General features: G+C 50.2%; 3 protein-coding genes across 10 annotated transcripts; 1 reads left to right on the top strand and 2 right to left on the bottom strand.

The window, feature by feature from the left end:
* Window positions 1-132: 132 nt before the first annotated feature.
* Window positions 133-15,395, bottom strand: Cln3 (CLN3 lysosomal/endosomal transmembrane protein, battenin). 8 transcript variants are annotated; one of them, XM_057778329.1, is made up of 17 exons: window positions 14,919-15,395; window positions 14,013-14,198; window positions 13,702-13,881; window positions 13,473-13,551; window positions 12,433-12,529; window positions 11,680-11,751; window positions 11,219-11,298; window positions 11,029-11,114; window positions 10,332-10,404; window positions 10,104-10,247; window positions 8,559-8,671; window positions 6,017-6,063; window positions 5,873-5,941; window positions 5,731-5,786; window positions 5,523-5,616; window positions 549-689; window positions 133-464 (listed from the first exon to the last, which is right to left on the bottom strand). In XM_057778329.1, exons 3-17 carry the CDS (start codon window positions 13,745-13,747, stop codon window positions 345-347), a joined length of 1,317 nt encoding a protein of 438 aa, XP_057634312.1. In that variant the 5' UTR covers window positions 13,748-13,881; window positions 14,013-14,198; window positions 14,919-15,395; the 3' UTR covers window positions 133-344. The 8 variants fall into 8 exon arrangements, with proteins under 8 accessions (XP_057634312.1, XP_057634313.1, XP_057634314.1 ...); XM_057778330.1 differs by having other exon boundaries at window positions 14,013-14,151; XM_057778331.1 differs by lacking the exon at window positions 14,919-15,395 and having other exon boundaries at window positions 13,702-13,884; window positions 14,013-14,387.
* Window positions 15,396-15,709: 314 nt separating this feature from the next.
* On the top strand, window positions 15,710-19,850 carry Apobr (apolipoprotein B receptor). Its single transcript, XM_057778327.1, has 4 exons — window positions 15,710-15,805; window positions 16,102-18,615; window positions 18,701-18,945; window positions 19,030-19,850. Exons 1-4 carry the CDS (start codon window positions 15,749-15,751, stop codon window positions 19,097-19,099), a joined length of 2,886 nt encoding a protein of 961 aa, XP_057634310.1. The 5' UTR covers window positions 15,710-15,748; the 3' UTR covers window positions 19,100-19,850.
* Window positions 19,851-20,047: 197 nt separating this feature from the next.
* On the bottom strand, window positions 20,048-25,552 carry Il27 (interleukin 27). Its single transcript, XM_057779980.1, has 5 exons — window positions 25,522-25,552; window positions 23,696-23,856; window positions 23,509-23,607; window positions 22,045-22,203; window positions 20,048-20,290 (listed from the first exon to the last, which is right to left on the bottom strand). The coding sequence occupies exons 1-5, from the start codon at window positions 25,550-25,552 to the stop codon at window positions 20,048-20,050; spliced, it is 693 nt and encodes a 230-aa protein (XP_057635963.1).
* Window positions 25,553-27,144: the final 1,592 nt, after the last annotated feature.

Below are 27,144 nucleotides of genomic sequence, written 5' to 3'. Positions count from 1 at the left end.
TACGAGAAAGTTGGGAACAAGCCTAAGCTAAGGCCAAGTTTTCATAACTAATAATAAGTCTCTATGTCATTATTTGGGGAAGGGGCGATACAAAGATAGTCCGACAGAAAGCTTATTACACGGCACAAAAGGTAAACTGATAAAATAAGCATTTATTAGAAGGGCATGAGGCTGAGGGAAAACTCCCAGAGACCAGCTCAGGGGTGGGAAACAATGGGGGCTCCTTGCTGAAGCGGGGCAGGACTGTAGCTCTTCCCACTCCCCAGCCTGCTAGGAAGGGCTATAGCAGAGCTCACAAGTGTGTCTCATCTGTCTGCAGGTCAGTGTGTCCTGAACAAACCATGTCAAGGGAGATGGCAGAGGAAGTCATGCAGAGGCAAGGCCAGGACCCCTGACATGGAGATTCCCAAGGTGTCAGAGATACAGGCAGCCTCCATGGCAAACTCTCGATGCTTGTCACTGGTCTAGGAGAGCAAAGAATATGGTGTTAGGCTTCCATCCACAGGAATCTGGAGGCCACCCAAAGCCCTTACCCAGCTGGCACAGACCTCTAGAGCAATGTTGTGGAAGGTGTTCACGTAGGCGGCCCCACCCAGGAACCCTTCATACAGAATGATGATGAAGATGAGGTAGATGCTGGGCAGGAAGCTCAAGCAAACATCAGCCAGTAGGAAGGCCAGGTTGAGGCACTGTGGACAGAGGCAAGGGGAGGCTTGAGACTGAGCCACAGCACAGCACAGAAGTTGCAAGTCTCAAAGCTGGGGAAGGGAAAGAAGGGACTAACAGGCTTGGATGGGATCCCAGTGCCCAGCAGGGCCTGCAGGACCCTGAGACCTTGGTGGGCCTTCCCTTGCCCCATCCTCATCCCCCCACACCTTGTAGGTTCCTCCCTTCCTTTGCTCCCATAACTCCTAGCCTGGAATGCTCCTCAACTGTCCCTCACTGGTGATCTCTCAACTTGGAACTTGGATCATGGTCATTTCCACTGTGGCCAGTGGTCATCTCATTTCCTCCTTGGCTTTTTTGTTTTGTTTTTCTTCCTGGCATGAACCATCACACCTAGACTCCCCCACATTGCTCTCCTCCTCACTGCCCACCCCCCGCCAGCAGATGGAAGTCAGGACCTTGTGCTTCACAGGCAAGTGCTCTGCCAGTGTTATCTTCGGCACCCCAGGGCTCCCCTGAACACCCCCATTCTCCCCTCATTACTGGACTGAGACCAGTGGGTCTCTGACAATGTCTGAAGGCCTCCCTGACTGTCTCACTGCATCTAGTCAGGGACACCGCTAAGCACCCACAATGGACAAGACGACAACACAACAAACTATCAGACTGCAAATGTCAAGACTAAGAAAATGGAGCCTGGAAAGACAGCTCAGTGGTTACTAGAGCTTACTGCTGTGCAGAGGACCTGAGTGTGGTTCCCAGCACCTATGGGGCTCAGGAATATCTATAATCACCCTTCCTGGCCTCCACAAGTGCCAGGCACACAGGTAGTTTACACACATACTCTCACACATGCATGTGCAGGCAAACATTCGCATAATAAATAAAAAAAAAAAAAAGAGGGTCAGTAGTGTGGTGGCGCATGCCTTTAATCCCAGCACTCCAGAGGCAGAGGCAGGCAAATCTCTCTGAGTTTGAGGCCAGCCTGGTCTACATAGTGCATTCCAGGCCAGCCAAGGATACATAGAGAGATCTGGTCTTAAAAAGTCAAAAAATTGTTAAGAGTACTGGCGCTTGAGAAACCATAATTTTCATGCTCTCATTTCAAGAAGCCCCCTCGATCCCCCACTTGAGGGTGCCAATCCTTCCTCTGTTCCAGGTTCTGCTATTTTAGGACACTGTATGCCCTCCCTCGAGTGTAGGTCGCCACCTGCCACCTGGAGGCTCACAGGATCCACATACAAAGACTTAACTGGGGATGTGTTAACCAGGGACCAGGAAGGCCTCCTCATTCTGAAGCCATCACTACGTCATCTGGAAGGGCTCAGCTATCTGCATTAAGAACGCACTCTGGTGACAGAGATGCAAGGGGAGGAGCTGCAAACCTGCACCTGTGGCATGAGGCCTGGTGCTGTGGGTAATGGTAGGGATCAGGGATAAGGCAACTCCTCAGCCTGTAAGCTAATACATCCGGCGACTCTAGAATCTCCATATGTAAATGCTGACAACTATTGACCTAGCCTTGGGCTAATATCACTGATCAGATTTATAGGAGGGTCAGAGGCTATTGAGCTTCAGAATATAATCTATACTTCTGTATTTCATCATAGAATTAAGTTTTCTTACATTAAAAAATTATTACATTTATTTGGTGTATATGTGCACTTATGCACATGTATAGAAATCAGATATCAAACTCAGGTTGTTAGGCTTGGTGGCATCACTGAAATATGCACCCCACTCCCCACTTTCACTTTTTTTGAGACAGGGTTTCTTGGTGTAGGTCTGGCTGTCATGGGACTTAGTTTGAAAACCAGGCTGGCCTTAAACTCACCAAGATCTGCCTGTCTCTGCTTCCCAAGTGCTGGGGTAAAGGCATGCACCATCACCTCCTGGCACACTTTTTTGATTTTGAGTGTACAAGTGTGTGTGTGTGTGTGTGTGTGTGTGTGTGTGTGTGTATGCCAGTGCACATGTGTGTAGAGATCATAAAATTTTCAGTAGTTGATCCTCTCCTTCCACCGTGTGGGACTTGGGGATTGCATTCTATAGTCAGGCTTGGTGGCAACAGGTACCCTTACCTGCTGAAGCATCTTTCTGGCCCATCATCTTAACTTAAAAAAAGATATTTTTAATTACACATATTTTTTGAGGGGTGGCACATGGCACTTGTCTTCTGGGAGTCCCTTTTCTCCTTCTACCAGGTGGATTCCAAGGATCAAACCTGGGTGGTTAGGCTTGGTGGTGAGTAAGCGCCTTTACCCGCTGAGTCATCTCTTTAACCCCATGGGTTGAGCTCCTCAATGTTAAGGGTAAAAGTATTTTCCTGTAATGCAGGGAATGGACCCCTTAACACTTGGGAACAGAAGAATTTTTTAGATATTTTTAGCTCTTTGGAGTATTAGCATATACATAATGATAGATCTTGGGGATAGAGCCAAGTCTAAATGTGAAACTCATTTTTCATGTATACTCACACATGTGACCTGAAGGCAGTTACTATAGTATTCGTCAGCATTTCCCCCATGAAATGAAGCTTTGTGGTGTCGTACACATTAGTACATTCTGCATTTTGGGTTTCAGATGTTTACATTAGGGATGCTCAACCCATAGTCAGAGGTTTAAGTCACTTTAGGGTTGGAGGTCTCTAGATGAATGCTGGTGCGTGAGGCTCCTCTTGGGAGACTGCTACGGAGAGCCATAGTTACTAAGAACCACAGATCTCTGTTTGTTAGGGCAGCTGAATTTGTTTCCAGCAATTATTCATGGATAAAAACACTCACTTGACCAAAAATGCCACTGACGTTATTCTAAGTAACCTAACCTACCGTGAAAGAAGCATGCGTTTGCTCCCAGGTGCAAGCAGTATGTCTCTGTCTGATTTGAAAATATGTCTCTTTGCATAAAGTGTTGACAAATAATCATGAAACACATTTCGACCAATTAAAATGTGGTAAAAGCCAGGCATGTGGGCCTATACCTGAAATCCTAGCACTCTGAAAACAGAAGTAGGAGGATCATCAAGTTCAAGATCAGCCTGGACAATACAGTGAGACCCTGCCTTAAAAACATGGGGCCAGGTGGTGGTGGTGCACACCTTTAAACCCAGCACTTGGGAGGCAGAAGCAGGTGAATCTCTGTGAGTTTGAGGCCAGCCTGGCCTACAGAGCTAATTCCAGGACAGACTCCAAATTGACGGAGAAACCCTGTTTAAAAAAAAAAAGGGGGGGGGAGCTTGGTGAGATGGCTGGGTGGTTAAGAACACTCTGGATGTTGGTTCAGTTCCCAGCTCCTACACAGCAGCACACAACCATCTGTAACTCTAGTTTCCCAGGATCTCATGCCCTCTTCTGGCTTTCGTAGACATTGTAAGCATGTGGTGCATAGACATACAAGCAGGCAGATAATAAAAAACACGCATACAAATACAAACTCAAAATAAGCAAAACCTACAAACTCAAAACAAAACAAAACAAAAAAACCCCACTAAGGCTGGGGTGAGGAGTAGGGAATATGGGAAGACGACTCAGCAAGTAAAGACATTTGCTGTGCAGGTCTGACAACCTAAATTTGAGCTCCCAGAACCCAGAAGGAGAGACAAAAAAAAAAAGGTGTTCCCTGGCTTCCACATTCAGGAAAGTGTGTGCACACCCCTGTGGGCAGATACACATACCATATATTAAACATACAATAAAAATACATAAATATGATTTTATTAAAAAATAAATCAGCCAAGTGGCAAATACTTTTAAAACCAGCCCCAGCAATCTGGAGGCAGAGGCAGACAGATCTCTGAGTTCTAGGCCAGTCTGATCTACAGAATGAAGTCCCCACAGCCAGAACTGTTACTTAGAGAAACCCTGTCTTGAAAAACCAAACACACGAAAAACAAAACAAACCCAAAAATTTGCCTCCAAATAAAATGCTTGGGCTGATGAGATGGCTCACTGGATAAAGGCCCAAGCTTTTATCCATTGCTCCCAAGCTGATGACCTGAGTTTGATCCCTAGAACCCACATGTGGGAGAAGAGAACCAATCTGCAGGTTGTTCTCTGACCTCCATACACACTACTTGGCAAGCGCCTTCTTCCCCAATAAATAAGTAAAAATCTAATTATAATTTTTTTAAATTGTAAAAATAAATAAATAGAAAGTTTGAAGGTTTACCTCAATAAGAGCACTGACCTAACATGCATAAGGCCCTAGGTTCAATCACAAGGACCATAAAAACAAGTGACAAGAGGCCAGGCATGTCGGTACATGCCTTTAATGCCAGTATTTGTGAGGCAGATCTGGGCGTTCCAGGACAGCCTGTACATACTGGATTCCAGGCCAACCAGAGCAACACAGTGAGATCCTGTCTCAAAAACAAAGAAAAAAAAAACCTAAAAAATAAAACAAACAACAACAATGAAACCAAAATAAACCAAAACAATATCTTATTCTTCCACTTGCCCCTCAATGTTGTTGTACAAAATCATGAGAAATAATTGTTGCCCACAGCTATTAAACATTTTAGTCTCTGCAGTACTAAGATGGAACCCACAGCCTTACACAGGCTAGGCAAACACTCTGCCACTGAGTTACATATCCTGACCCACCACATCTGATTTCTCAATGGGGAAACTGAGGCGCATTAGAGGTTCAAAGACCTGCTCTGAGTCACACAGCTATTCAGTACAGAAACTGGTATTTGCCCACAAGTATGGCCGGCTTCTGATGCCACCACACCTTTTATATGGAACCCTGCCGGCGTTTACTGCCATACTTAGGAATGCTAGCGTACACTAAGATCTGCTGAGTGAGGGATGCTGGGAGTCGAGGTGAGAGTGGAAGAAAGGGCAGGGGCTCAGTACCTGCAGCAGGGCTAGGACCCAGGTGAACCGGATTCGGCAACAGTTCAGAGAAGAGCGGGAGACAAACACGCCAGCCTGGTATAGCATCTGGTACCTGAGGTGGGGGCAGGGAAGATGAGGACGCTCCTCTGGTCCTATGGGGTTAACTCCAGGTCCCCAACATAGAGGGATCCTCCTAGCCCACCGCCCACCTGCCAACTTCTCTTACCATCGGTACTGCTGAGCGTGACTCAGGGATGTGTTCCGGAAATACAGGAGCTCAAACTGCAGCAGAGACCAGACAAGTGGAGATTTGTGGAGCCTCAGCCCTATTTCTCCTCCCTACCCCCTTCCCAGCAGCCCTCACTCACAAGACCCTGGTTGATGAAATACTCGGCAAAGTAAACCAGCACCAAGGGGGTGATATATCGCAAGAGGCCCTGGAAGAGTGGGAGAAGTAAGCGGGAAGCAGAGACAGAGGCTCCTCACGGCGCACCCACAGCCACCATCCAAACCTTGAACACTGTCCACCGTTCCTGGAATGAGAGGTCCCAGCTGGAACCTAGAGAGCAGGGAGAAAGGGGGAAGAAGTTGAACACAGAATGCCTAGCTGGACACCATCATGCGGCGAGCAACCAGCCATCACAGCAGTGCCTTCGTATTAAATGGGGCTGGGATGCATACTTAGTAGTGGCTAAAATAATAAATTTTATAACTTGTACACATGTATACACACACACACATTAAACTTTTTTTTTGTTTGTTTTTTTTTTTTGATTTTTCGAGACAGGGTTTCTCCGTAGCTTTTGGTTCCTGTCCTGGAACTAGCTCTTCTAGACCAGGCTGGCCTCGAACTCACAGAGATCCACCTGCCTCTGCCTCCCGAGTGCTGGGATTAAAGGAGTGCGCCACCACCGCCCGGCTTAAACTTTTTTTTTAAAGCAGCAAAACTGTAGATCAGTGTACAGCTTTCCTCTGCTGACCCCATCCCAGACTCTGGTTCTGCTTTCTGTCTCTAAAACAGTCAAGACTCTTTTTCTACCACAAGGCCTCAGTCAGAGATGTTTCCTGAGCCCGGAACATGTTCACCTACACATTCACAAGGGTGACTCCTGACAGACAAGTTTCAGCCCAAAATTGTTCTTTAAAGAGCCTTCTGGGGCTGATGAGATGGCTCACACGGACGAGGGTATGTGCTGTCAGGCTTGACTGGGTGGAATTCAATTCCCAGAATCTCTGACCTCCACATTTGAGCACATGCCCTTTCCCCAGATCACCCTCCCACTCTCAGTAAATAAATGGTTTGTTGTTGTTTTTAAAAGCTCTCTTGGGGGCTGGAGAGATGGCTCAGTGGTTAAGAGCTCTTTCAGAGGACCCAGGTTCAATTCCCAGCACCCACATGGCAGCTCACAACTGTCTGTAACTCTAGTTCCAAGGGATCCAACACCCTCACATAGACAACACAGGCAAAGCATCAGTGCACATAAAAAAAAAAAAATAAAACATTAAATAAAGAAAAGGTTTCTCAGAGATGGAGAGATTGCTAGGAGGTTAAGAGCACTTGCTGCTGTACAGTTCTAAGACAGTTATTTTTACTTTTATACTTTTTTTCTTTTAAAAACAGAGTCTCTTGCAGGGTGGTGGTAGCACACACCTTTAATCCCAGCACTCAGGAGGCAGAGGCAGGCGGATCTTTAAATTTGAGGCCAGCTCCGGTACACAGAGCAAGTGCCAGGACATCCAGGGCCACACAGAGAAACCCTGTCTTGAAACAAACAAAGAGCACCTGCTGCTCCATCATGAGGACCAGAATTAGAATCCCAGCCCCACATCAGGTAGCTCACAACCGCCTGCAACTGCAGCTCCAAGGGATATGACATCCTCTTCTGGTCTCTGTGGGCACTTAACACATCCATAGTGTAAATTCACAAAACCACTTACACATAAATAAAGATAAAAATAAATCTTAGCCAGGTGTGTATGGTGGCACACACCTTTAGTCTTAGCATCTGGGAAACAGAAGCTGGTGGATCTTGTGAATTTGAGGTCATTCTGTTCTACAGAGTGAGTTCCTGGTCAGCAAGGGCCATACAAAGAGACTGTTTTTTGCTTTTTGTTTTTTTTGTTTTTTTTTTTTTTGGACAGGATTTCTCTGTGTAGCCTTGGCTGACTTGGAACTTGCTCTGTAGACCAGAGCTGGCCTCAAACTCAGAGATCCATCCACCTGCCTCCCAAGTGCTGAGATTAAAGGCACGTGCCACCACTGCCCTGTGAGAGACTCTGTAAAACACACACACACACCACACATACACACACATGGCTGGAGAGATGGCTCAGAGGTTAAGAGCACTGACTGCTCTTCCAGCCACATGGTAGCTCACAACCATCTATAATGAGATCTGGTGCCATCTTCTGGCATGTGGGCATACATGCAGGCAGAGCCCTTAATCCCCCGCCTTGGTTTTTTGGTTTTTCCAAGACAGGGTTTCTCCGTAGCTTTGGAGCCTGGAACTCGTTCTGTAGACCAGGCTCAAACTCACAGAGATCTGCCTGCTTCTGCCTTCCCAGTGCTGGGATTAAAGGCATGTGCCACCACTGCCCGCTCCCCCTGGTCTTCTTAACTATCATTTTCTGGTTTTGTTTATTTTTTCTTTTGCAGGTATGTATTTTGTTCTTTTTCTTTATTTCTTTTCCTTTCTTTCTTTTAAACTTTGAGACAGGGTCCTATTGTGTAGTCCTGGCTGGTCTGGAACTCCTATGTAGACAAGGGCGGCCTTTAAGTCATAGAGATCTGCATGTGTCTGCCTCCAGGGGTCAGGATTAAAAGTGTGCACCACCACTCTGGGCCTGATCGCTGTTCTCCGTTCTGTGAAAATGTCCTCATTTCATCTTAAACACCATGGTCTCAGCAACTGGAATGCCTGGCATATGGTCAGTAAGTACACACGACTGCTTTGACCCAAAGTTGTTCATCCAGCCTGTCCCTCTCAACTGTGTCCACTGTTGAGACCAAAACCCCAGGAGGAAAGTGACCCTGGGAGGGCCTTCGTCTCCTACCTGGATTTGACTCTGGGGTCTCAGTGCCTATGAGTGGCTGCCGGGCAGCAGTCTCTGCCTCGTCTTCCCCTCCAGGGTCCTGGGTTTCAGGAGATGTGAGCAACAAGAAGTAGCTGGGATGGAACAGAAAAGCAATAGTCACTGAGCTCTTGTTCTGACAAGAGCCCCAGGGGTCCTGCAGGCCACACCTTTTTGGGGGGCCCTATACATCTGTATGTATCTAAAGATGGGGAGCTCACAGACTCTCAGGTTTCCAATCCTGTGCTGTGAGAGCCTCAAATGCATCCTTTTGTTTTGTGGGGTTTTTTTTCTTGGTTTTTCAATATAGGGTTTTTCTGTAGCTTTGGAGCCTGTCCTGAACTAGCTCTTGTAGACCAGGCTGGTCTCGAACTCACAGAGATCCGCTTGTCTCTGCCTCCCAAGTGCTGGGACTAAAGGCATTTGCCATCAGATCCAATTATCTATATTTAGTTTTTGAGCCAGGGTCTCCAACATGTGATCCCTCTGCTCCAGCTGCCCAAGTGCCGGGATTATAGACTTTCACACTACACACATCCTGACTTCTTTTTTGCCTTGTCCTTGTAACAGGCTCCCAGACCTTAGCATAACTGACTCCATGACGGAGGTGCCATTTAGGCTATAAAACTCAGCATACAGACAGCACCACCTGCCAAAACTAAAACAATGACCTAATCCATCAAAGTCCCTAGTTCTGGGGAAGTCTCTAAATGTACTACCCTCAATTTTTAGCTTCTGTAGTTCTGTTTCTGGGTAACTGTTCTTGTGAACTGAAGTAGTCAACCCAGACCATGTTTTTTTGTGCTTAAAAGTTCACCCTGAGAAAGGCTCGGTGCTGCACTGGGATCCTGCACACCCAGAGTAGTTGTCAGCTGACTAACAAATACTTTTTACTGACTTAAGCCCATGTTCGAGCAGTCTTCTCTGGTGAATACACCACAACAGTCCTAAGCTATAGATGAAGTTACAGCTTTAACTGGCTAGGTAATATTTTCTTTCCTTTTTTTTTTTTTTTTTTTTTTTTTTTTTTTTGTGTGTGTGTGTGTGTGTGTGAGTTGGGGGAGACAGGGTCTCACTATATAATTCTGGCTGTCTTGGGACTCATTATACAGTCCAGGCTGGTCTCAAACTCACAGAGATCCCCCTGCCTTTGCCTCCTGAGTGCTGGGTTTAAAGGCGTGTGCCAACACTCCTGGTTTAATGTTTTCCCTACACACAGATCCACACAGAATAAACACTGAGCGCGCTCCAGCCCTAGTCCAGTCTCAGAGCCCCCCTGTGCTGATGCTTCACGTCACCACTGACACGAAAGGACAACCACTGTGACGTTACAGAGACAACTGGGGGTCAGGAATGAAGTTGTCCAGAGTCACCCAGCTAATACATGCCCACTCTGGTACTTAAATTGAGGGCTGTCGAGAGCCCAGAATCCACATGTCCTCAGAAAGCTGAGCAGATCTCAAGACTGGAACCGGATCAAATTTCTCCTCCCCCACAGTTTTGTCCTTTGGGCTCAAGGACACTCACCTGGCCAGCAGCAGAATGGGAATCCCCAACATAGAAAGCAGGGTGTGCTGCGGGGAAAGGCCAGCCTGCGTGAGTCCCAGGTAAGACAGCGATCCAAGGAGCCCTGCACCCCCAGTCCCCGAGGACCACCAGGAGATCACAGCGCTGAGGAGAACACAGGAGCACTTAGGAAGATGGAAGCCAGCAGGGGGCATACCTCTCCTCTTCCTTCCTGACCAGCCTGCTTACCTGGGGTAGAAGGCGGTGAGTGAGAGGAAGGTGACCTCCCCTAGACCTGAGGAGATGCTGGCCAAAACCACTCCTGGGAGGATGAAAAGCATATGGTGGCCTTTAATGGAAAGGAACAGTCCCCTGCGGTGCTTGATTATAGCTTCATCTCTCCATCCGCTCAGCGAGCTAAAAGCAGACGTCACCGAACAGAATGGACAGGGTAGGGTCTCATCTGAAAGAGCCACACCCTCTTCCACGTGTCTTCTCTGAGACTGTACCCCATCCCCCCAATTATTCGGCCCTGCTCAGCCCAGTCTGTACTGGTTCACCCATCTCTTCCTCTAACACCTCCAAATTGTTCCTAGAGCACACTCTGATTGGGGAGCTCTAGCAGGTTTGTTTTTTAGACAAGGTTTCAGTATGTAGTCCAGGCTGGTCGGGAACTTGCTGTGTAGATCAGTCTGGCCTGGCACTCTCCTTGTTTCTGAGACAGCATTTTGCTGTGCAGCTTAGGGTAGCCTTGAACGCATTATGTGGCCCAGACGCAATCACAATCCTCCTGTCTCTCAAGTGTGTGTGTCCCAGACAAACACCACTAGCAGTCTCTTGGGGTTACAGACATAGCCTTTTACTCTGGGAAGCTGGGGAGACTACATCAGCAGCAGACTGTGGAGGCTTCTCCAGGCCCATCCACCCCACAAAGCTGCATACTCACCACACAGGCTTAACCCCACTGAGTGAGAAAAGGCAACCAGGATAAAGCTTCCAGCAGAACAAACTCCACTGACGAGGACCCGGGGACTGAGAAGAGATGGAGAGGAACTCAGAAGGCCGCCTCCATTCGAGACTCGCCAGCCTCCTGCTACCTCCCGTCTCTGCCTTCCTCCTGCTACCCTGACCCAGACCTGTAGGGCAGCAAATGAAGGCCAAGAGGAGCCAGGAGTTTGATGATGAGGGTGGGAAGGATGTCTGCCAGGAGCACTGCCTGAGAAGGGAGAACACAGTAAGAGCCGAGACCCTCCCAGAGGTAACCTTCCCAAACCAGCAGTAGAACCAGCCTCGGAGACCTCTGCAAGGTCAGGCTCTGGAGTTAGACAGACCAGTGTTTAGTTTCAGCTTTCCCAGCTTTGGGCTTCTCCAATGGGTGTAAAGGCGTTTATTTAAATGCTCCGAGCTTCAGTTTCCTCATCCCAAAAGGGGAAGCGTGCAGTGCCTCGTGCACGAAGCCACCTTGAGGGTTGGTTACCTGAGTAATTTACCACTCACAGAAAGGGCCCCCAGTAACTGGCAGTCTTGATCATTGTCATACTGACAGTACCAACTGGGTGCGGAGGCACGGATCATGGGGCCTTGTGTGGGTACTCACAGCTGTGGAGATGGAGTTGCAATCAAATCGAGATGAGCTGTTGTGAGGTAGGGGTGTTGGGCCTGGCTCCACCTATGAGAGAGAAGAAAGTCTTTCCTATAAGGAGGCAAGAGGTTAAACAAGGTCCAGTCCCAGCTCTGCCCTAACTTGACAGATGGCTTTGGGTAGGCATGGACTTCCTGGGGCCTTAAATTTTTCCACGTGCACTGTGAAGGAGAGTGTTGATAAGCAACTCAAACTATTGGCCCAGAGGCCAACGATGACCCCCCCTAAGATGGATATAACATATTTAAGAGCATTCATATAGCAATCTGGGTTTCTGGAAAAAAAACCTCACCTTGGACCAAATTCCCTATTGAACCTGCAAAGTAGAAGTTGTTCTTAGGGATTTTCGAGATCATGGAGACAAGAAGTTCTGCACCTGGGGTGATTTTACCTGCTAGCAACATTTATAACATCTGGAGACATTCTTGGCTGTCACTTTAGGTTGTACAATAGTCACCCAGCCCCAAATGTCAACAGGACTCAGATGACAAAACACGCTACAGAACAAAGTCTCATGCAGCCAGTTAGTTGAGTTCACCAACCTGGTACCTGTTGCTCTCTTCAGCATCCCTCCGGCCCTGATGTATGGGAGACTAGGGACTTTAACTCCCTTGGTCCACCTGTGGCTACTTCATGAGTTTTTCAGGGGACCTCTGGCCCTGGATGCATCCTCAGCAGTCCCGTGGTGGTGAAGAGGGGCTCACTTACGTGGCTCTGGTTCCCAGACGCCTGCTCTTGCTTAAGGATGTCATGAGCAGCGCTCAGCATCACGACGTATGAGAAATTGTTGCAAAGACCCAGGATCCTAGAACGAGGAGAGAGCTTCACTTCCTGGCTTTCTTTCGACCTATAGCCCTTAAAGATCTCTCCCTTACCCGTACCCCTCAAACAGCAACCTCAATAACAGTGTCGGGGTTAGAAATAAGAGGTTTTGATATTGGACCAGTTCATGGCCAAGAGTCAAGGCCTCTCCCAGGAAGCTACCCTGACCACTCTTTCTTCTATGCTGGCACTAAGATTCAGTTCTGGGAGGCATTTCTCATCCATGTATATACTGTGGTACAACAGAAACACCAAGGCTTGAAACCCCAGTCAGTTGCTTCCTACTTCTGGGGCCTTACCTCAGTATGCTCTTATGTAAAATGGGGGCAAGTTCTCACCTGACCTTAAAAGAGAACTGGAGGAATCAAAATAATACCAGGGCTCCTTTTGATCTGTAAAGCAATAGTTCTTATTTTCGTCTTCCAGAGCTATGCTCAGGACTAGGCAAAAGCAAAGGGACTGTGGACAGAGCTCCCTTGGATAGAACTCTGTGAGCACCCGGAAGGCCCTGCTTTCAATACCCTCACTGCAAATAAAGACAATGTGGAGCTGGGCATGGTGCTATGGGCCTGTGATCCCAGCACCTGGAAGGCAATGGCAGGAGGATTATAAATTCAAGGCAAGCCTCCACTGCCCATAGAGTTTAAAGCCCGCTTCCATTAAAAAAATAAATAAAAAAATAAAAATAACAAAGTTGCAACTGAGTTGGTGAGAGGAAAGCATTTAAGAACATTACAGATGGCAGAAGCTCTAATCAATAGGTGACGGCGGTAATTTAAGGGGATTTGGAAAGCTCACAGGTAGCTAAGGGTAAACAAGTTTTTTTTACTCAGTATTTGTAGATTCAGTTGCTTTTCGCGGCTTGATTCTCACCCCCCTTTTCTTCCGGTCGCACCTGACCTTTGCACAGCACTCAGACCACTTACCAGAAACCCACCGCATTCTTCCACTGGGCCCTCTGACCATCCACCGGAGGGGCGTGGGGCTCTGAGTTCGTCTCCTGCCCTGGGAGGAAGAGAAGGCATGACCCACCACTCACGGAGGCCCCGCGTGTTTTATGTATTCTGTTGCGGGGGTCAGGCCAGTTTCCGAGCTCTTCAGAAGCCTCGTGGGGCAGAGGTGGTCACTCTCAAGACAACCGACAAGAGTACTCACTCTCGGAATCCTCAAGGCGCCTCCACGAGCCCGCAGAGCTTTCCATAGCATCGAGTTCGAGTCCCCCAAAGGGCCCAGAGTCAGCGTGTGTTCGGGATTGGCTTCAAGAGAACAGATGAAAGTCTGGGACAGGTGGGTGCGAAGGACCAACACCAGGCGGTCAGCCCCGGGTCCGGCTGTCTGCTACACAGGACCGTCCGTCAACAGATCCCCCAGATCCCCGGAAATCCATCGCAGGTCCAACCACGCCCCACCCTTCGGACCCCGCCCCCAGCCCCTCTAAAGCAAAGCCCCCGCCCCCGGACCTGTACCTTTAAGAGCAGCTGAGCTCCCTGCAAGGAAGAGTAGCAGGTTGGAGGGTCACGTGTCAGAGCCAGCGCCTCTCCCATCACGTGCTTAGAAGGTTCCCCTACTTCCGGGTCCTGTTTTTTCGCCTTTGGCCTTCCCAAACTTCGGCGAGTGAGAAAAGGAGAGTTCAAGAGAAGCACTGGTTTGAACTGAAACGGTGGGAGCCACAAGTAGAATCGTGAAAAGCGGCACTCTAGTCGCCGACCAAATCTGCCAGTACTAGTCATGGCGCAGGAGGCTTCAGCTTCTTTCCTGCTGCCCTCACTTGCCTGAAACAAATATGGCTACTTTTCTACTCCGGTACCAAGACCCACCCAACTCTCCAAGGACTAGTTCTGCTTCGGAGCAAAGGCGACCAGCCTCAAGTCCTTCTTATCTGTTGTCCTCACAGACTGTTGTAAAGACCTAAAAAGTAAGCAACTAGGAGATAGGTCAGAGTAGATTACCTAGAAAGTTAAAATATAGCAGCCACCAAACAGGTTTTCATGAATTGCCTATGGCAACATTCAAGGCATTTAATGCCCTTTTCCATATTATCCTAGAACCAACAAATATCACGAAAGTAGTCCAACCCCTGGTTTTACAGATGAGAAAACCGAGGTCCCCTTTCCCCAATGTTAATCCTGCATTAGACCTATAGGTGACTTTAGAGACCCGTTAGAAAGAAAGAAAGAAAGAAAGAAAGAAAGAAAGAAAGAAAGAAAGAAAGAAAGAAAGAAAGAGCAGAGGTGCTGAATTCACTGAGCAAGAATTTTTCCTGTTCTGTGATGTCAGTCAGTTGTCCTCTTTGGAAATTAGGAAAACGGGGCTGGGAGGGCAGTTGGAATATGTCACCTCACATAGCCCCAAATAAGGAGTCCTTCCCTTACCTTCCTCTCGGTGGTAGGGCAGCATCTTGACCACTCTTCATCAAGCCCATTCCTCTGTGGGAATGGCTTCTAGCAGCTTGTGCACATTTCTACTGGTTCTTTTCAACCACCAGTCATTAAGATCGCTGTTTGAAATATGCCCTCCTGTTGTGTTCTTCCTAGCTCACTCAACCAATGAGACAAGGATCCTGCTCCCCATGCAGGGCCCTAGAGATACTGCAGCCTCTGTTCTCAACGAATTCACAGAAAGCTGCATGACACATGACCACAGGACTATAGCCACAGGTGAGGACATGGGTACTGGAAATACCAACCCAGGCCCTTCATCCCCTCAGAAGTGTCAGTGGCATGGAAGTGGGAAGCCAGAACTTCCACTGGCCTCATTCTCCGTCCTACTGCTTCTCCTCAGACAAATCAGGAACCACAAACCCGAGCTTCCTCTCGCTGAAGGCTGTGGCTTGGAGGAGACGGAACTGGCTGAGGTGTGAATAGAAGACCTGAGTCACTCAGGCTGCGCTTGCCACATGCCCCCTCCCCCATGCCCAAATCTGCCGCCTCCGGTTCCCACCTTTTCTTTCTGGCCTGATCCTCTGCCCTGTAGCTCCAGATGTGTCCCTGAGCCTGAGACACCTGGACACTGTACAGCTGTCTCCCTGCCTGTAGTGAAGTCATCCATGAGCTTGGGGGAGGTGCCCGGGGCCTGGGGTGGAGAGACGTCAGGGACAGGCAGGGGAAGAGGAAGTGTCTTGGGTGCTGGGGAGGACTGGCTTGCACTAGTGGGTGGGGACGGTGGTCATTGTGAGCTTTCTGGACAGACAGAGACGGACAGGATGGATTTTCTCCGGCTTCACCTCCCTGGGCTACATCAGGCCTTGAGGGGAGCACTGGTGAGAGGGGCAGAGAGATACCAGAGGCTTCCAGCCACTCCCTGTAGTCTCACCTTTCCCCCTCCCTTAGAGCCTCTCCTCAGGTGTGGGGTCCTTTCCTACAGTCAGCCAGACTTCCTGGGTTTCAATCTCCCGCCTCCACAAGCGCATGCATGTACTCCAGACTAGGCCCTGTCTTGGTCCTTATGCAGGTTTCCAATCCCAGATTTCTTACCTGGACTCTTTTTGGTGTAGTGCCTCTAGGGAAAGGCCTAGATTTTCCCTGAATGTCTTCACTCTGCTCTCTTCTCTTCTAGGATTCCTTCAGCGCTTTTGTGTCCTACCTCATAGGAGATACAGTTCCCACGGTGGAGAGGGAGAGGCAGGCAGCTGAAGAACTGGGGGAAGTGGCTGCAGGGAAGCCGGGGAAGTTTATACAGGAGGAAGCCCAGGAGGCGCTGGAGGGATTTAGAAGTGACCAGAGTCAGAGGGTGGGAGCACCTAGAGAGGTCATCAGATGCCAAGCAGGAAGTTTAGCTGGTGAACAGGCATGGGGGTGGAGAGCAGACAGCTCCCCAAGGCCCCGAGCAGAAAAGCAGGACACTGGGTCCAGGAAGGCAGCTGAGGGTGCCAGGGGCCAGGAGCCAAATGCTCCGCTGAAACCTGAGGCAGGGCCTGGGACTCAGAGAGACAGGAACAGTAAGAGAGCCCAGGAGATCTGGGAGCACGGTGAGCAGGAAGTGAACAGTGGGGAGCCGCTGAGAACCTGTGAACAGAAGGAAGAAGAGGAGGAGGTGGTCAGAGGAGCAGAGCCCGGAATGGCCAGGGGTGTGGAGTTGTCACAACCAGCCTGGCACAGGGAACCTGAGGGGAATGCTGGTCCTGACAGGCAGAACGTAACAGAGGATAGCAAAGAGACAGACTGGATGGCCAAGGAGGCAGTCACAGAAACTAAGGGGTTTGAGGCCAAAGGGGCTGACAAGGAAGAAGAGAGGATAGTCCTGGTGAGGGATGGCCAAAGTGCAGGGGCACAGGGAGCACAACACCCAGGGGCAGAATCTGAGGCCATGCTGGATAGAAAGGCCTGGAGAGTCTCAGGCAGGGAGGACGCTGATGACTTAGGCATTAGGGAAGCAGACTATGGGTTAGACTCAGAAGACAGCATTCCAGAAGCTACTGGGAGAGTCTGGGTCCTAGAAGAGGCTTGCCAGGGAGAGCAGCCAGGTGAGATAGATGAGAAGAGAGAGGCTGAAGCTAGACATCAGCCCCAGACCCTGGAGACCGAGAGGACTGAAGAGATGACCGAAGGCCAGATAGTAGGGAAGGAGACTGTGGGAGACCAGGAGATGCAGGGCAGCTTTGAGGGCGAGGAAAGACAAGACTTGGCCCCTGCTGATAGGAGGGTGAGTCTGGAAGAGGAGATGCAGGCAGAAGAGTTCCCCGAGGAGGAAAGGGGCTATGGGACCACAGAGGCTGTGCTAGCCCTGGACAAGGAGGCTAAATGTGAGCCTGACTTGGAAGATTCTCCAGAAGCCAGGCCTGAAGAGTTGTTTATGGCAGAGGAGAGTGAGGCCACTCAGATGAGACTAGAGGTATTGAGAGTAAAGGTTACGGAAGGACAGGACCCTGAGCTGCTGAGAGGTTCCCAGACCTTGACTGAACACCTTGAGGAAGGACAGCAGGGTCAGGAAGAGACCAGGAGAGCTCCAGACCTGAGCCCAGAGGGGGCGCTGAGCTTGGAGGACTGTCTCAGGCCTGTGGGATTTGCAGATCCTGAGTTAGAAGCTCAGGAAAACCAGAGAAGGGATGTGGACAATAGAAATACCCAGGATGTAAAAGCAGATGCTGAAGAAGAAGAAGATGATGATGATGAAGAGATTGCAACAGGACAGGCAGTGGAGGTTGAGGTTGAAAGAGGTCAGGAGTCCCAACAGCCAGAGATTCCAGGGTGGGGAGCAGAGGCAGAGGCAGAACTGACCTCCATAGCAGTAGACCAGGAGCTGGAGGGAAGCCAAGGAGCAGAGGCAGCGACAGGCCAGTCAGTGGGAGAATTCAAGCCCATGGAAAGCAAGACTAGTGAGGGGGAGGCTGCAGTGCCTTGGGAGACAAACAGAATGTGTAGGAAGAGGAGCCTGGAGGAGGTGGCCCTGAGCCTGCAGGACAGTGATATGCAGACCAGTTCTTCAGAGGCTGAGATTAGCATGGGTATCAGGACTGTGGGAGCTGAGGAAGGGCCGGAATGGGAAGCTGGGGTGAGTCAAGAGAGGGAATTTGGGAGAGCCCCGCATTCCAAGGGCAGAGGAGAGACCGGGGGAGGCATGGAGCTGGAAGAGGCTACAGAGATACAAAGTGGGCAGGAAGTTGCCTCGGAGAACTCAGTAGAGGAGAAGGCACCTAGTTATGATATCCAAGAAATTGGTGGGACTGGAGAGAGAGAGCAGGCAGATATGGGGACATCTGGAATGGCAGAAGGAATGACAGGAATAGATGGCGTGACTTTAGGCTCCCAGGCAGAGAAAGCTGAGGGGTCTATAACCATCATGGAGACTGAGGGGCGCCTAGGAGATCAGATGCCCTTGGAAGAAGAAGCTGGGAGAGGGCTATCAAGAGAGTGGGAGGCCCACAACTCTGAGAGAGAGACACAAAAGCTGCATGATGTGGAGGATGCCGAGAGAGAAGCACAGAGGACAGAGGTCCAGGAGAATGATCCAGAACCCTCAGACCAAGAGAGGCACCAGACACATCAAATCCCCACAATAACTGTGCCTGGCTTCTCTGAATCGGGTGGGGCCACAGCAAGTGCCCCAGAGGATGCTCACAGCTGGAATGAGGTGAGGGCTCCAGCAGGACCCTGAGAGGGACAAGCAGAAGTTGGAAGTCAGCTCTCCACAGTCCTCTGTGTCCCCTGCCCTGCAGGCCCTGCTCCCTGGAACCCTCCTGGACGTCTCTGTCCCACGGAGCCGTGTGCTTCTCTCCCGAAGTTCCTCACGGCGGCGCTCAAGGCCCTCGCTGCGCAGAATTTCCGCTCCTGAGCCGCAGTATGACCCTCCCAGTCCCCAACCCCAGGAGGAGCTGTTTCAGCCAGAGGAAACTTCAGAACTAAGTGCCACAAGGCCTGTAGACACCCCAGTGCCAGCCAGGAGAAAAATGCTGGGACCTGGGTAGGCATGGGGTACTACACTTGGGATGGTGAGGAGGCTGTGGGCACCTGGGATCCTGTTCCCATGGGTCTGTTCCTTCCACAGGTTCGGCTTTGCCCATCCTGGCATGATGCAGGAGCTGCAAGCCCGACTGAGCCGGCCAAAGCCACAGTGACAGGGCCTAGAGACCTTGTGAGACAAGCCTCCTAAGGGAGGGTCAGGACGCTCTGCTGGACTCTGGTTACCCTTGACTCCCTCAGCTACTGAAACACATCTTTGTCCCTCTGTGGGCCTCAGCTAAACCAGACGTTTATGAAGACCTTGAATCTAAGGAGTCTGATCCCACAGTGTAAGCTGGTGGAGCACCGGTCCCACTGGCATCTATCATGGGTCCCTCCCTGGTCACATTTCCCATCTGTCTTGGCTACTCAGGAGACTACAAGGAAGACAGGATTAGGGAGACTCTCCCCCCTAAGTCTTCCCTGTATGATCACCCCCCACCCAACTACCCATCTTGCTAGAGCCCTACAGAGAGCTGTGTAAAGTAACACACCCCTGGGGTGGAAGCCAGCCCGAGGGAAAGAACTTCAAGGGCCTGGAGCCCAAAGGCCATGAGCAGCAGACCAGCTGCTTTGAGTTTCCAAAATGATAGCTCAGCATCACAACTCTGCAGGTTGCTATGGTAACCTCCAGGCCGAGTTGGGGTACATTGTGGAAACTTTAAGAATATAGAAGTAGGGAAAGGTTCTGGGCAGGTAGAAGCTTCAGACTCTTCCCAAGCTGTTCTGCTCTTTGGGTGTCAGACACTCCTGTGAAGACGTGGAGGCTCAAAGTGGGCCAGAAGGCTTTATTAGGCACCCGGCACGGTGGCCTAACTCAAGAATGAGACAATAAATAAACCATCATTTCCTAAAAATAAATAAATATCCAAGAAATAAATATCTGGTGAGGACTGTTGGACATTTAAGTTATTGGGTCAGGGCTGGGGACTAGTGAAGCCCTGCCTGGTCTAAGGCAAATGGGCTAGAGGCTGTCCTATACTGCTGGCCAGCCTCCAGCCTTAGCGTCTTAACGGGTGTGGGAAGGGAGCCGAAAGTCACTCCATAGGGCTGGAAGCTAGGTGTTAGGAATCCCAAGCCGGGCCTGGGTGCTGGGGTATGGTCAACAGCAGCAGGTCCCGAACAGCCCGAGAGAGGACAAGCTCCAGGGAGTGTAGGAGCTGGTAGGTATAGAGCAGCTGGGGCCAGGACACTTGGAATGACACCTGGTTGGGGCCATCCAGAGCCCCTAGGAGCAGCTCCTTCCCTTCTTCCTCTTCCTCTTTGTCTTCCTCCTCCCCAGAGCAGTTAAAGCCTGCAGCCAGCACCTGTGAGGAAAGGCCCGCGGATCACACAGCGCCACATGAAGAACCTGAGAGTCTTCATTCCTTCTGTTGCCCATCACCTCCTCATGACATTCATGACCACGGCCATGATTGTTCTGGACAGCCTCTCCCCGAGACACCTTGGGTGTCAGCATCTCACATCTTATCGGAGTCTGTTTCCTTTTCCTTTAAGATTATCTGTCTGTCTATCTATCTATCTATCTATCTATCTATCTATCTATCTATCTATCTATCTATCTATCTGTGTATGTGTGTGTACCTGAGTGTATGTATGTACAATACATGTGTGTAGTGCTTGAGAAGATGAAAAGAGACATCAGGTCTCCTGGGACTGAAGTTCAAGATGGTTGTAAGTCACCATGAGGATGCTGGACTCAAACTAGGATCCTTTCCAGGAGTAAACAGTGCTCTTAACTGCTGACCTATCTCTCCAGTCCAAAAATTCTTTTTTTTATTTAAAAATATTTATTTATTATGTATACAATATTCTGTCTATATGTATGCCTGCAGGCCAGAAGAGGACGCCAGACCTCATTACAGATGGTTGTGAGCCACCATGTGGTTGCTGGGAATTGAACTCAGGACCTTTGGAAGAGCAGGCAATGCTCTTAACCGCTGAGCCATCTCTCCAGCCCCCCAAAAATTCTTTTTAATTTTTAATGATTTACTTATTCTCATCTTATGTGTATGAGCGTTTTGCCTGTATGTATGTATGTGCACGGCTTGCAAGATTGGTGTTCTTGGAGGCCAGAAGAGGGTGCTGGATGTCCTGACGCTGGGGTTATGGATCTTTGTGAGCATCTATCCTCTGCAAGAGCAGCAAGTGCTTTTAACTGCTGTGTTCTCTCCAGCTCTATATTTCTTGCATGCGTTTGTTTCTACAGAATCTTCCTACATAACTCCAGAAAGGCCTTGAGCTCACAATCCTGCTGCCTCAACCTGCCAAGTGTTTGGGACTACAGGAATGCATCACCACACTTGGCTTAATAGATAAAAAAAAAAAAAAAACAACTTTTACATTTATTTTATGTGTATGGATATTTTCTCTACATGTAGGTCTGTGCACCACCTGTGTGCCAGGTCCCAAGGAGGTGAGAAAGGGCATCAGATCCCCTGAGCTGATGCTTGTGAGCTTCCATGTGAGTACTGAGAATTGGACCCAGGTCCTATGGAAGAGCAGCCAGTGCAGTTAACCACTGAGCCATCTCTCCAGCCCCCTTACCTATTTTTTTTTTTAATTAAAAAGATGGCCATAGTAGAGCAAGACACTACAGACAGGGTGGGATTGATCCCCTGGGTCACCCTGGGGGTCAAGCTCAGGAAATCCCTCTCTGCTCTTAAGGAATTTTTCAGGGTCAGCAGGTGTGACATAACTACTTCCCACTCTTGCTTGCGTTTTCTATTCTCCTTTTACTAAGGTAAAATTTCTATTGCCCTCTGACATGTCTAGGAGAATCTGAGTGATGTCAGAATCGGAGGGAGAAGAGAACAGATACTGGGCCTGATGATGGCAGAGTCTGTCCTGGTGACCCTGGGTTCTTTCCTTGGAATCCAGTCCCCAAGAGCAGGCAGAGACTTTGGGGCAGAGCCAGGCTCTGATGCCTCCATTTACTCACAGGCCCTGAAGGTCTCACTAGGCTTCCGCAACCTGATTCACAGGGGTCTTTCAAAAGGGAGCCAGTGAGTTAATTTGGCTTGTAGATCCCTGGGGGTCAAGGGTGTAGTGGCCACACTACCTGGAAGCGGAAGTGCCTGTGCAGGTCCCGGAGATCCAGCCTCATGGCCCACAGCTGCACCCTCTCTGAGCTGGTCCAGGTCACCTGGCTCTCCAGTGCTCCCAGCAGGGCAAGGAAGGGCCTGAGTGTGGTGGAGAGGAAGCAGAGCCTTTCTGGGTCCTATTGAAGGGAAGGGGGATGGTCAAGAGACACCTGCAGAACCCCAAACCCAGCCTCATCTTTATATGGGTCTCTTTTCATGCCAGTTTTCATTTCATTCTCAATTTACTCTTTAAAAATGTATTATGTCGGCCGTGATGGCGCACGTGTTTAATCTCACTCAGGAGGCAGAGGCCAGTAGATCTCTGTGAGTTTGAGGCGAGCCTGGTTTACATACTGAGTTCCAGGATAGCCAGAGCAAATAGTGAGAACTTATCTCAAAAAAACCCAAAGAACTCGTTACACTGTTTGTTTATAGCATGTGCGTATGTGTATGTGTGCACATGCCTGTGGAGGTCACAGGACAACTTGCTGGGATTGGTTGTCTTCTTCTGCCATGTAGTCCCAGGGATTGAACTCAGGTCGTTAGGCTTGACAGCAAGCACCTTTATGTATCGAGCCATCTCGCTGCCTCCTTGAATTTATTCTTGTGTTCCCCCACCATTGCTGTGAGCTTTATCCCATCCCCTCCTTAGCCCATACTCTTCTCTGGTCTCAACTCAGCCCATCTCCCTCCATCCACAGTCTCATTCCCTTCCTTCTGTTGCCACCCTGTCCAACCTGTCAATCACATCCTGTTTCCAACATCTCTACCTCTTTCTGCCTCATTCCCACTCCTAATCCAACTCTCCCTGCAGACTCAGATTCCTTGTTTGCCCCTTCCACCCCTTTTGCCCGTCCCTAGCCTAATTTTCACCGTGATTTCTACAGCAATCTTCTCATCTCTGACCTGACCCCACTCCCATCCAAGTCACTAGCCCACACCGTATCTTTCCTCCACCCCAACCCCCCTGCACTCCCAGCCCCACCTCCTCCCCTACCTGGAGTCAGTCTCACCATCATTTTTTTTTGTTTGTTTGTTTTTTTTTTTTTTTTTTTTTTTGTTTTTCGAGACAGGGTTTCTCTGTGGTTTTGGAGCCTGTCCTGGAACTAGCTCTTCCTTTCCCATTTTCAAATTCCAGCATGCTTCATCTCCCTCCTTGTTCCTCTCTCTCTCTCTCTCTCTCTCTCTCTCTCTCTCTCCCTCCCTCCCTCCCTCCCTCCGTCTGTCTCTCTTTCCCTCCCTCTCTCCCCCCTCTCAAATTGAAGTCCCTGCTTCCTAAGGACTGGGGTTACAGATGTGTGCCACTATCCACTATCCTTTCAGCTTCTCTTCTATACACAGAGCATATTAACCACACAAACTTGGAGATCCATGTTCACTTAAACCCTTGTCTGTGTACCAGGCTCCTCTGCCAATTTCCCCACTCCCTACCCTTCACTCACAGAGAGGTGACGCCATGCCTGGAAGGTCAGGGAAACATTGGGGAGATGATGTCCCAGGGGCAGGAGGTCCAGGTTCACTCCTGGCAACCGAGATTCAGCCTGAAGGGTAAGTTCTGTTAGTGGGGCCCAATGGGACTTGGGGGTGTCCCCACCCACCTCCAGACCCGACTGCGTTAAGGAGACTCACAAAGCTGTGGACATAGCTCTGAACCTCAGAGAGCAGCTTCCTGGCAAGGTGCAGGCTGGCTGTGAATTCCCTGCGCAGCTCCTGCAGGCTCAGGGGGCCTGTTGGGAACCCCCAGGCACCAGCTTGCACCAGAAGCAAGGGTAGCAGCAGCAGGCTGAGCCCTGGAGAGAGGAGAAAGGGCTCAAGATAAAAAAGAGAGCAAGATAAAGGCCTGAGAACCCCAGAGACGAGAACAAGTCTATATCACACTGAGTCTCTTTCCCTGGCATCTTCAAGCTGTCCTTAGAACCACCACTTGGACCACAGAAGCTGCCCTGTGTCATCTCTGCACAAATGTCACTGTTGTAAGGAGACAAAGGTAGGCCCTGGACACATACACCACCCCCACTGATTCCCTTGGTCAGTTGCCTGCATAACTGCATGCATGTAGCCTGGTCCTTAGTATTGTCTCCGTTTCGCAGTGGAGATGGATCTTGAGACCCGGAAAAGCAACTAGCTGGAACCAGACAGTGAGAGGAACCGGGAGGCAGGGCTGGATTCCAGATCCATCCAAACACAGCCCAGCATGCTTTCCTCAGGGAACTCAGATGAAGTAGTCTCCTGTCCCAGAAGTGGGGACTCTGCTCTGCTAAGGATTCTTTGGACTCTCCCAGGCAGCTCTGGTGCTTTGAACTAACCTAGGGCTATGGAGGAGACCTGGCAAAGCCAGTGGCTCTATTCCAGGGGCTCAGATGGAAGGGCCACAATGCACTGGAGCCCTTCTTGGGTAAATCAGCAGCATGGCACTGGAAGGGACGTGGGGTGGGGTGGCACTGATGGGAGGGAGGAGGCTATCCTAGTCCTTCCTCGAGCAGGTCACTTGTTATCTCTGTGTCCCAGGTTCCCAAGAAGGGAGCAGGACAGTGGAGTGGAAGAGGAAGGGAGCCGGACAGTGGAGTGGAAGAGGGCAGTCTTCAAAGGTTTCTCTCTCAATCGGGAGTTACACAGTTCTCCTCGAAACCCAAACCATCCCCAAATCCGTCCCCAATCCTGCTCTTCTCCATTCCCCTTCTCTGTCTATTCATAATCTCTAACCACCTCTGAGTGCCCTTGGAAGAGGTTAATAGGCTTTCAGAAGTAGGCAGTGCCTGAGATCTCTGGCATTCAGGCTTCTAGGCTTGGGAACCACTCTGACTCTCTAGCATCCTGGAGACTAAAGCAAAGCAGAATTCTTCCTCGCTCTAGGATGGGGATAGAACATGTACCCGTGGGCCCTAGTAAAGATTACACCCCAGACTAACCTGTGCTAACTCATACCCTCTTTAAGTTCTGGACACGCCAAGACCCCTTTTGTAATGAAGCCTGCCCTCATCCTCCGGCTCTCCTGATCTACCCAGTCCTGCCACTTGTCCTCCTACAGTTCTGTCCCTAGCTCCTCGGTTACCAGCTGCAGACTGGGGAACCTCTAAGCATCAGAGGGGCTGCCCACTTGGTCCCAGGCATCGCTTGTTCCAGCCCCCTCCCCATGCCGTTCCTCTGACTGTCCTCAGTTCTCAGCCCTGTCTTCATTTGTCTATAGAGTCCTACTCCTGGCCACATTGCTTATCTAGTCTTTCTTACACATTCCAGCCAAACTATCCTAACACTTGCCCAGTCTGGGCAAGACTATAGTCGCACTGTTCCAGCCCCTGCCTTCTTACACCAGTCTTGCTGCTGTGGTCAGCCAGCTGTGCCCATGAGCTGGGCCAAGGTGTTGCCCCTCAGCCCTCTGCCCCTGCCCTACCTGTCCAGCTCTCCCAGGCTCTCCGTCAAACCTCCCATCCCTCTGCCCAGTCCCAGGAACTCACGCCAGCCAAGGCCTCCGGTCACCTGGCCCATGTCAGGGCCCAGCCTCTGAGTGCAGCCATCTCCTGGGTAGGGGGGTCTTATACTGGGGGTTGCGCCCAGTTTCACTTTCTGTCCTGCTTGTACTTTCAGCTTTGTGCTCACCAAGTCTTCCCTTCTAAAATGGGGAAATGTAATTTCCCTTCCCAGAGGGGGAAGCAGGGGGGTGGCGGGAAGCTCGGGGTTTCAGCCCATCTGAGCTCCGAACCTACTGCTGGGCTCCCAGGTCCAGCCCCTTCCTCAACTCCCCACCTCTAGTCCACTCACACAGTTCGGTCTCCTGGTAAAACTCAAAAGACCCAATCTCCTCATACTTCTCTACTGCTACTAGCATCCAAGGGCCATTGCCACTCCATTGTCCTGTGAATGACAGATGGCCAGGTAAGGGAATTACCCACAAGAGGGGACTTGGTGGGGTTGACTCATCCATACCCTCATTCGGTTTACCAGATGGCTGAAGAGTGTGCGGGAAGTCATAGCTCCATAGTGAGGAATGAGTCTGTGTGGGGCTGGCAGGGACTAGTTTGATGCACCGAGAGCTGGCATTCAGGTATCTGTAACCAAGAGTCAGGGCTGAAGGAGACCAATCTCGAGACCACGGTATCATAATCAGCTTTATTCAGACAATGGCTCTGTCTATGGACAGAGTCACATAGGATTAGGGATCAGTCCACATCAAGGGTCAGAACTTGGTCTAGGGCCAAACTCAGTACCTAGTCTGGAGCCAGTGTGTGTGTGCTTTCTCTCTGTATTTGGTGCTAGAACTACCAGTGAACCCTCTGCTTGTGGCTGGTCAGTGTTAGGCTTTGGGCTTCATGGGTGACAGAACTGTGTAGCTTCTGACTGAGGCTGTGACTCAGTGAGGTGAAAACTCAGGCTAGGCTAAGACCTCAACCAATGACCAGAACTGAGGTTCAGCCTGAGGCCAGCTTGGGGTTGTATGAGGTTCAAGCCTCAGTCATGCCCCGCAGTAAACCCAGGGTTTCAGGACCATGAGGATCATGGTCAGGGATGGAGCCTGACCACAGCGTCCCTGCTAGTACAACTCTGCTCTCAGCCACACCCTTGATTTCCCATCTTCTGAGAGAGCAAGGGGGTTTCTTGGTCTTCCCCAAACTCCCACTTTCCTTTTGGGACTTGTGGGGTTTCCCTACAGGGTTCCTTCTGTGAGACAGAAACCAAGGGGGCTTCCCCTTTGGGTACCCTAGCTCCTCAGCACTGCCTAAGAACTGCCCACCCAAGTATGCCCGGGACATGGTGCCAGGGAGATACCAAGTCCTGGAAGCTGTTGGAGAGCTGCAAGGGAGAAAATGGAAACCGGACCAGCACATCCTGGTCCAGTCAGGTGTCTGCTGCCTTGTCCCCCCAGGGTCAGCAGCTCCTCCACCCACTTCTGATGTGTGTAGGGGGTCGGGAGCTGCGGGATGATAAGAATAGAGATTGGTTTGGCCTTCTGCACAGCCACCCCACTCCCCACCATGGAGCACACAGTCCTTGGTCCTCCCTCAATTCTGTCTACTGCCCCTCCCATTGTCCATCCCCTCATGAATAAATCACATCTCTGATTATTGCCTTCTGGACCTCAG

Source organism: Chionomys nivalis, chromosome 8 (assembly GCF_950005125.1).
Source record: "Chionomys nivalis chromosome 8, mChiNiv1.1, whole genome shotgun sequence".
In the NCBI taxonomy this organism is placed as follows: domain Eukaryota; kingdom Metazoa; phylum Chordata; class Mammalia; order Rodentia; family Cricetidae; genus Chionomys; species Chionomys nivalis.
The sequence above is the reverse complement of the archived record's forward strand: the minus strand, read 5'-3'. Positions and strand labels throughout refer to the sequence as shown.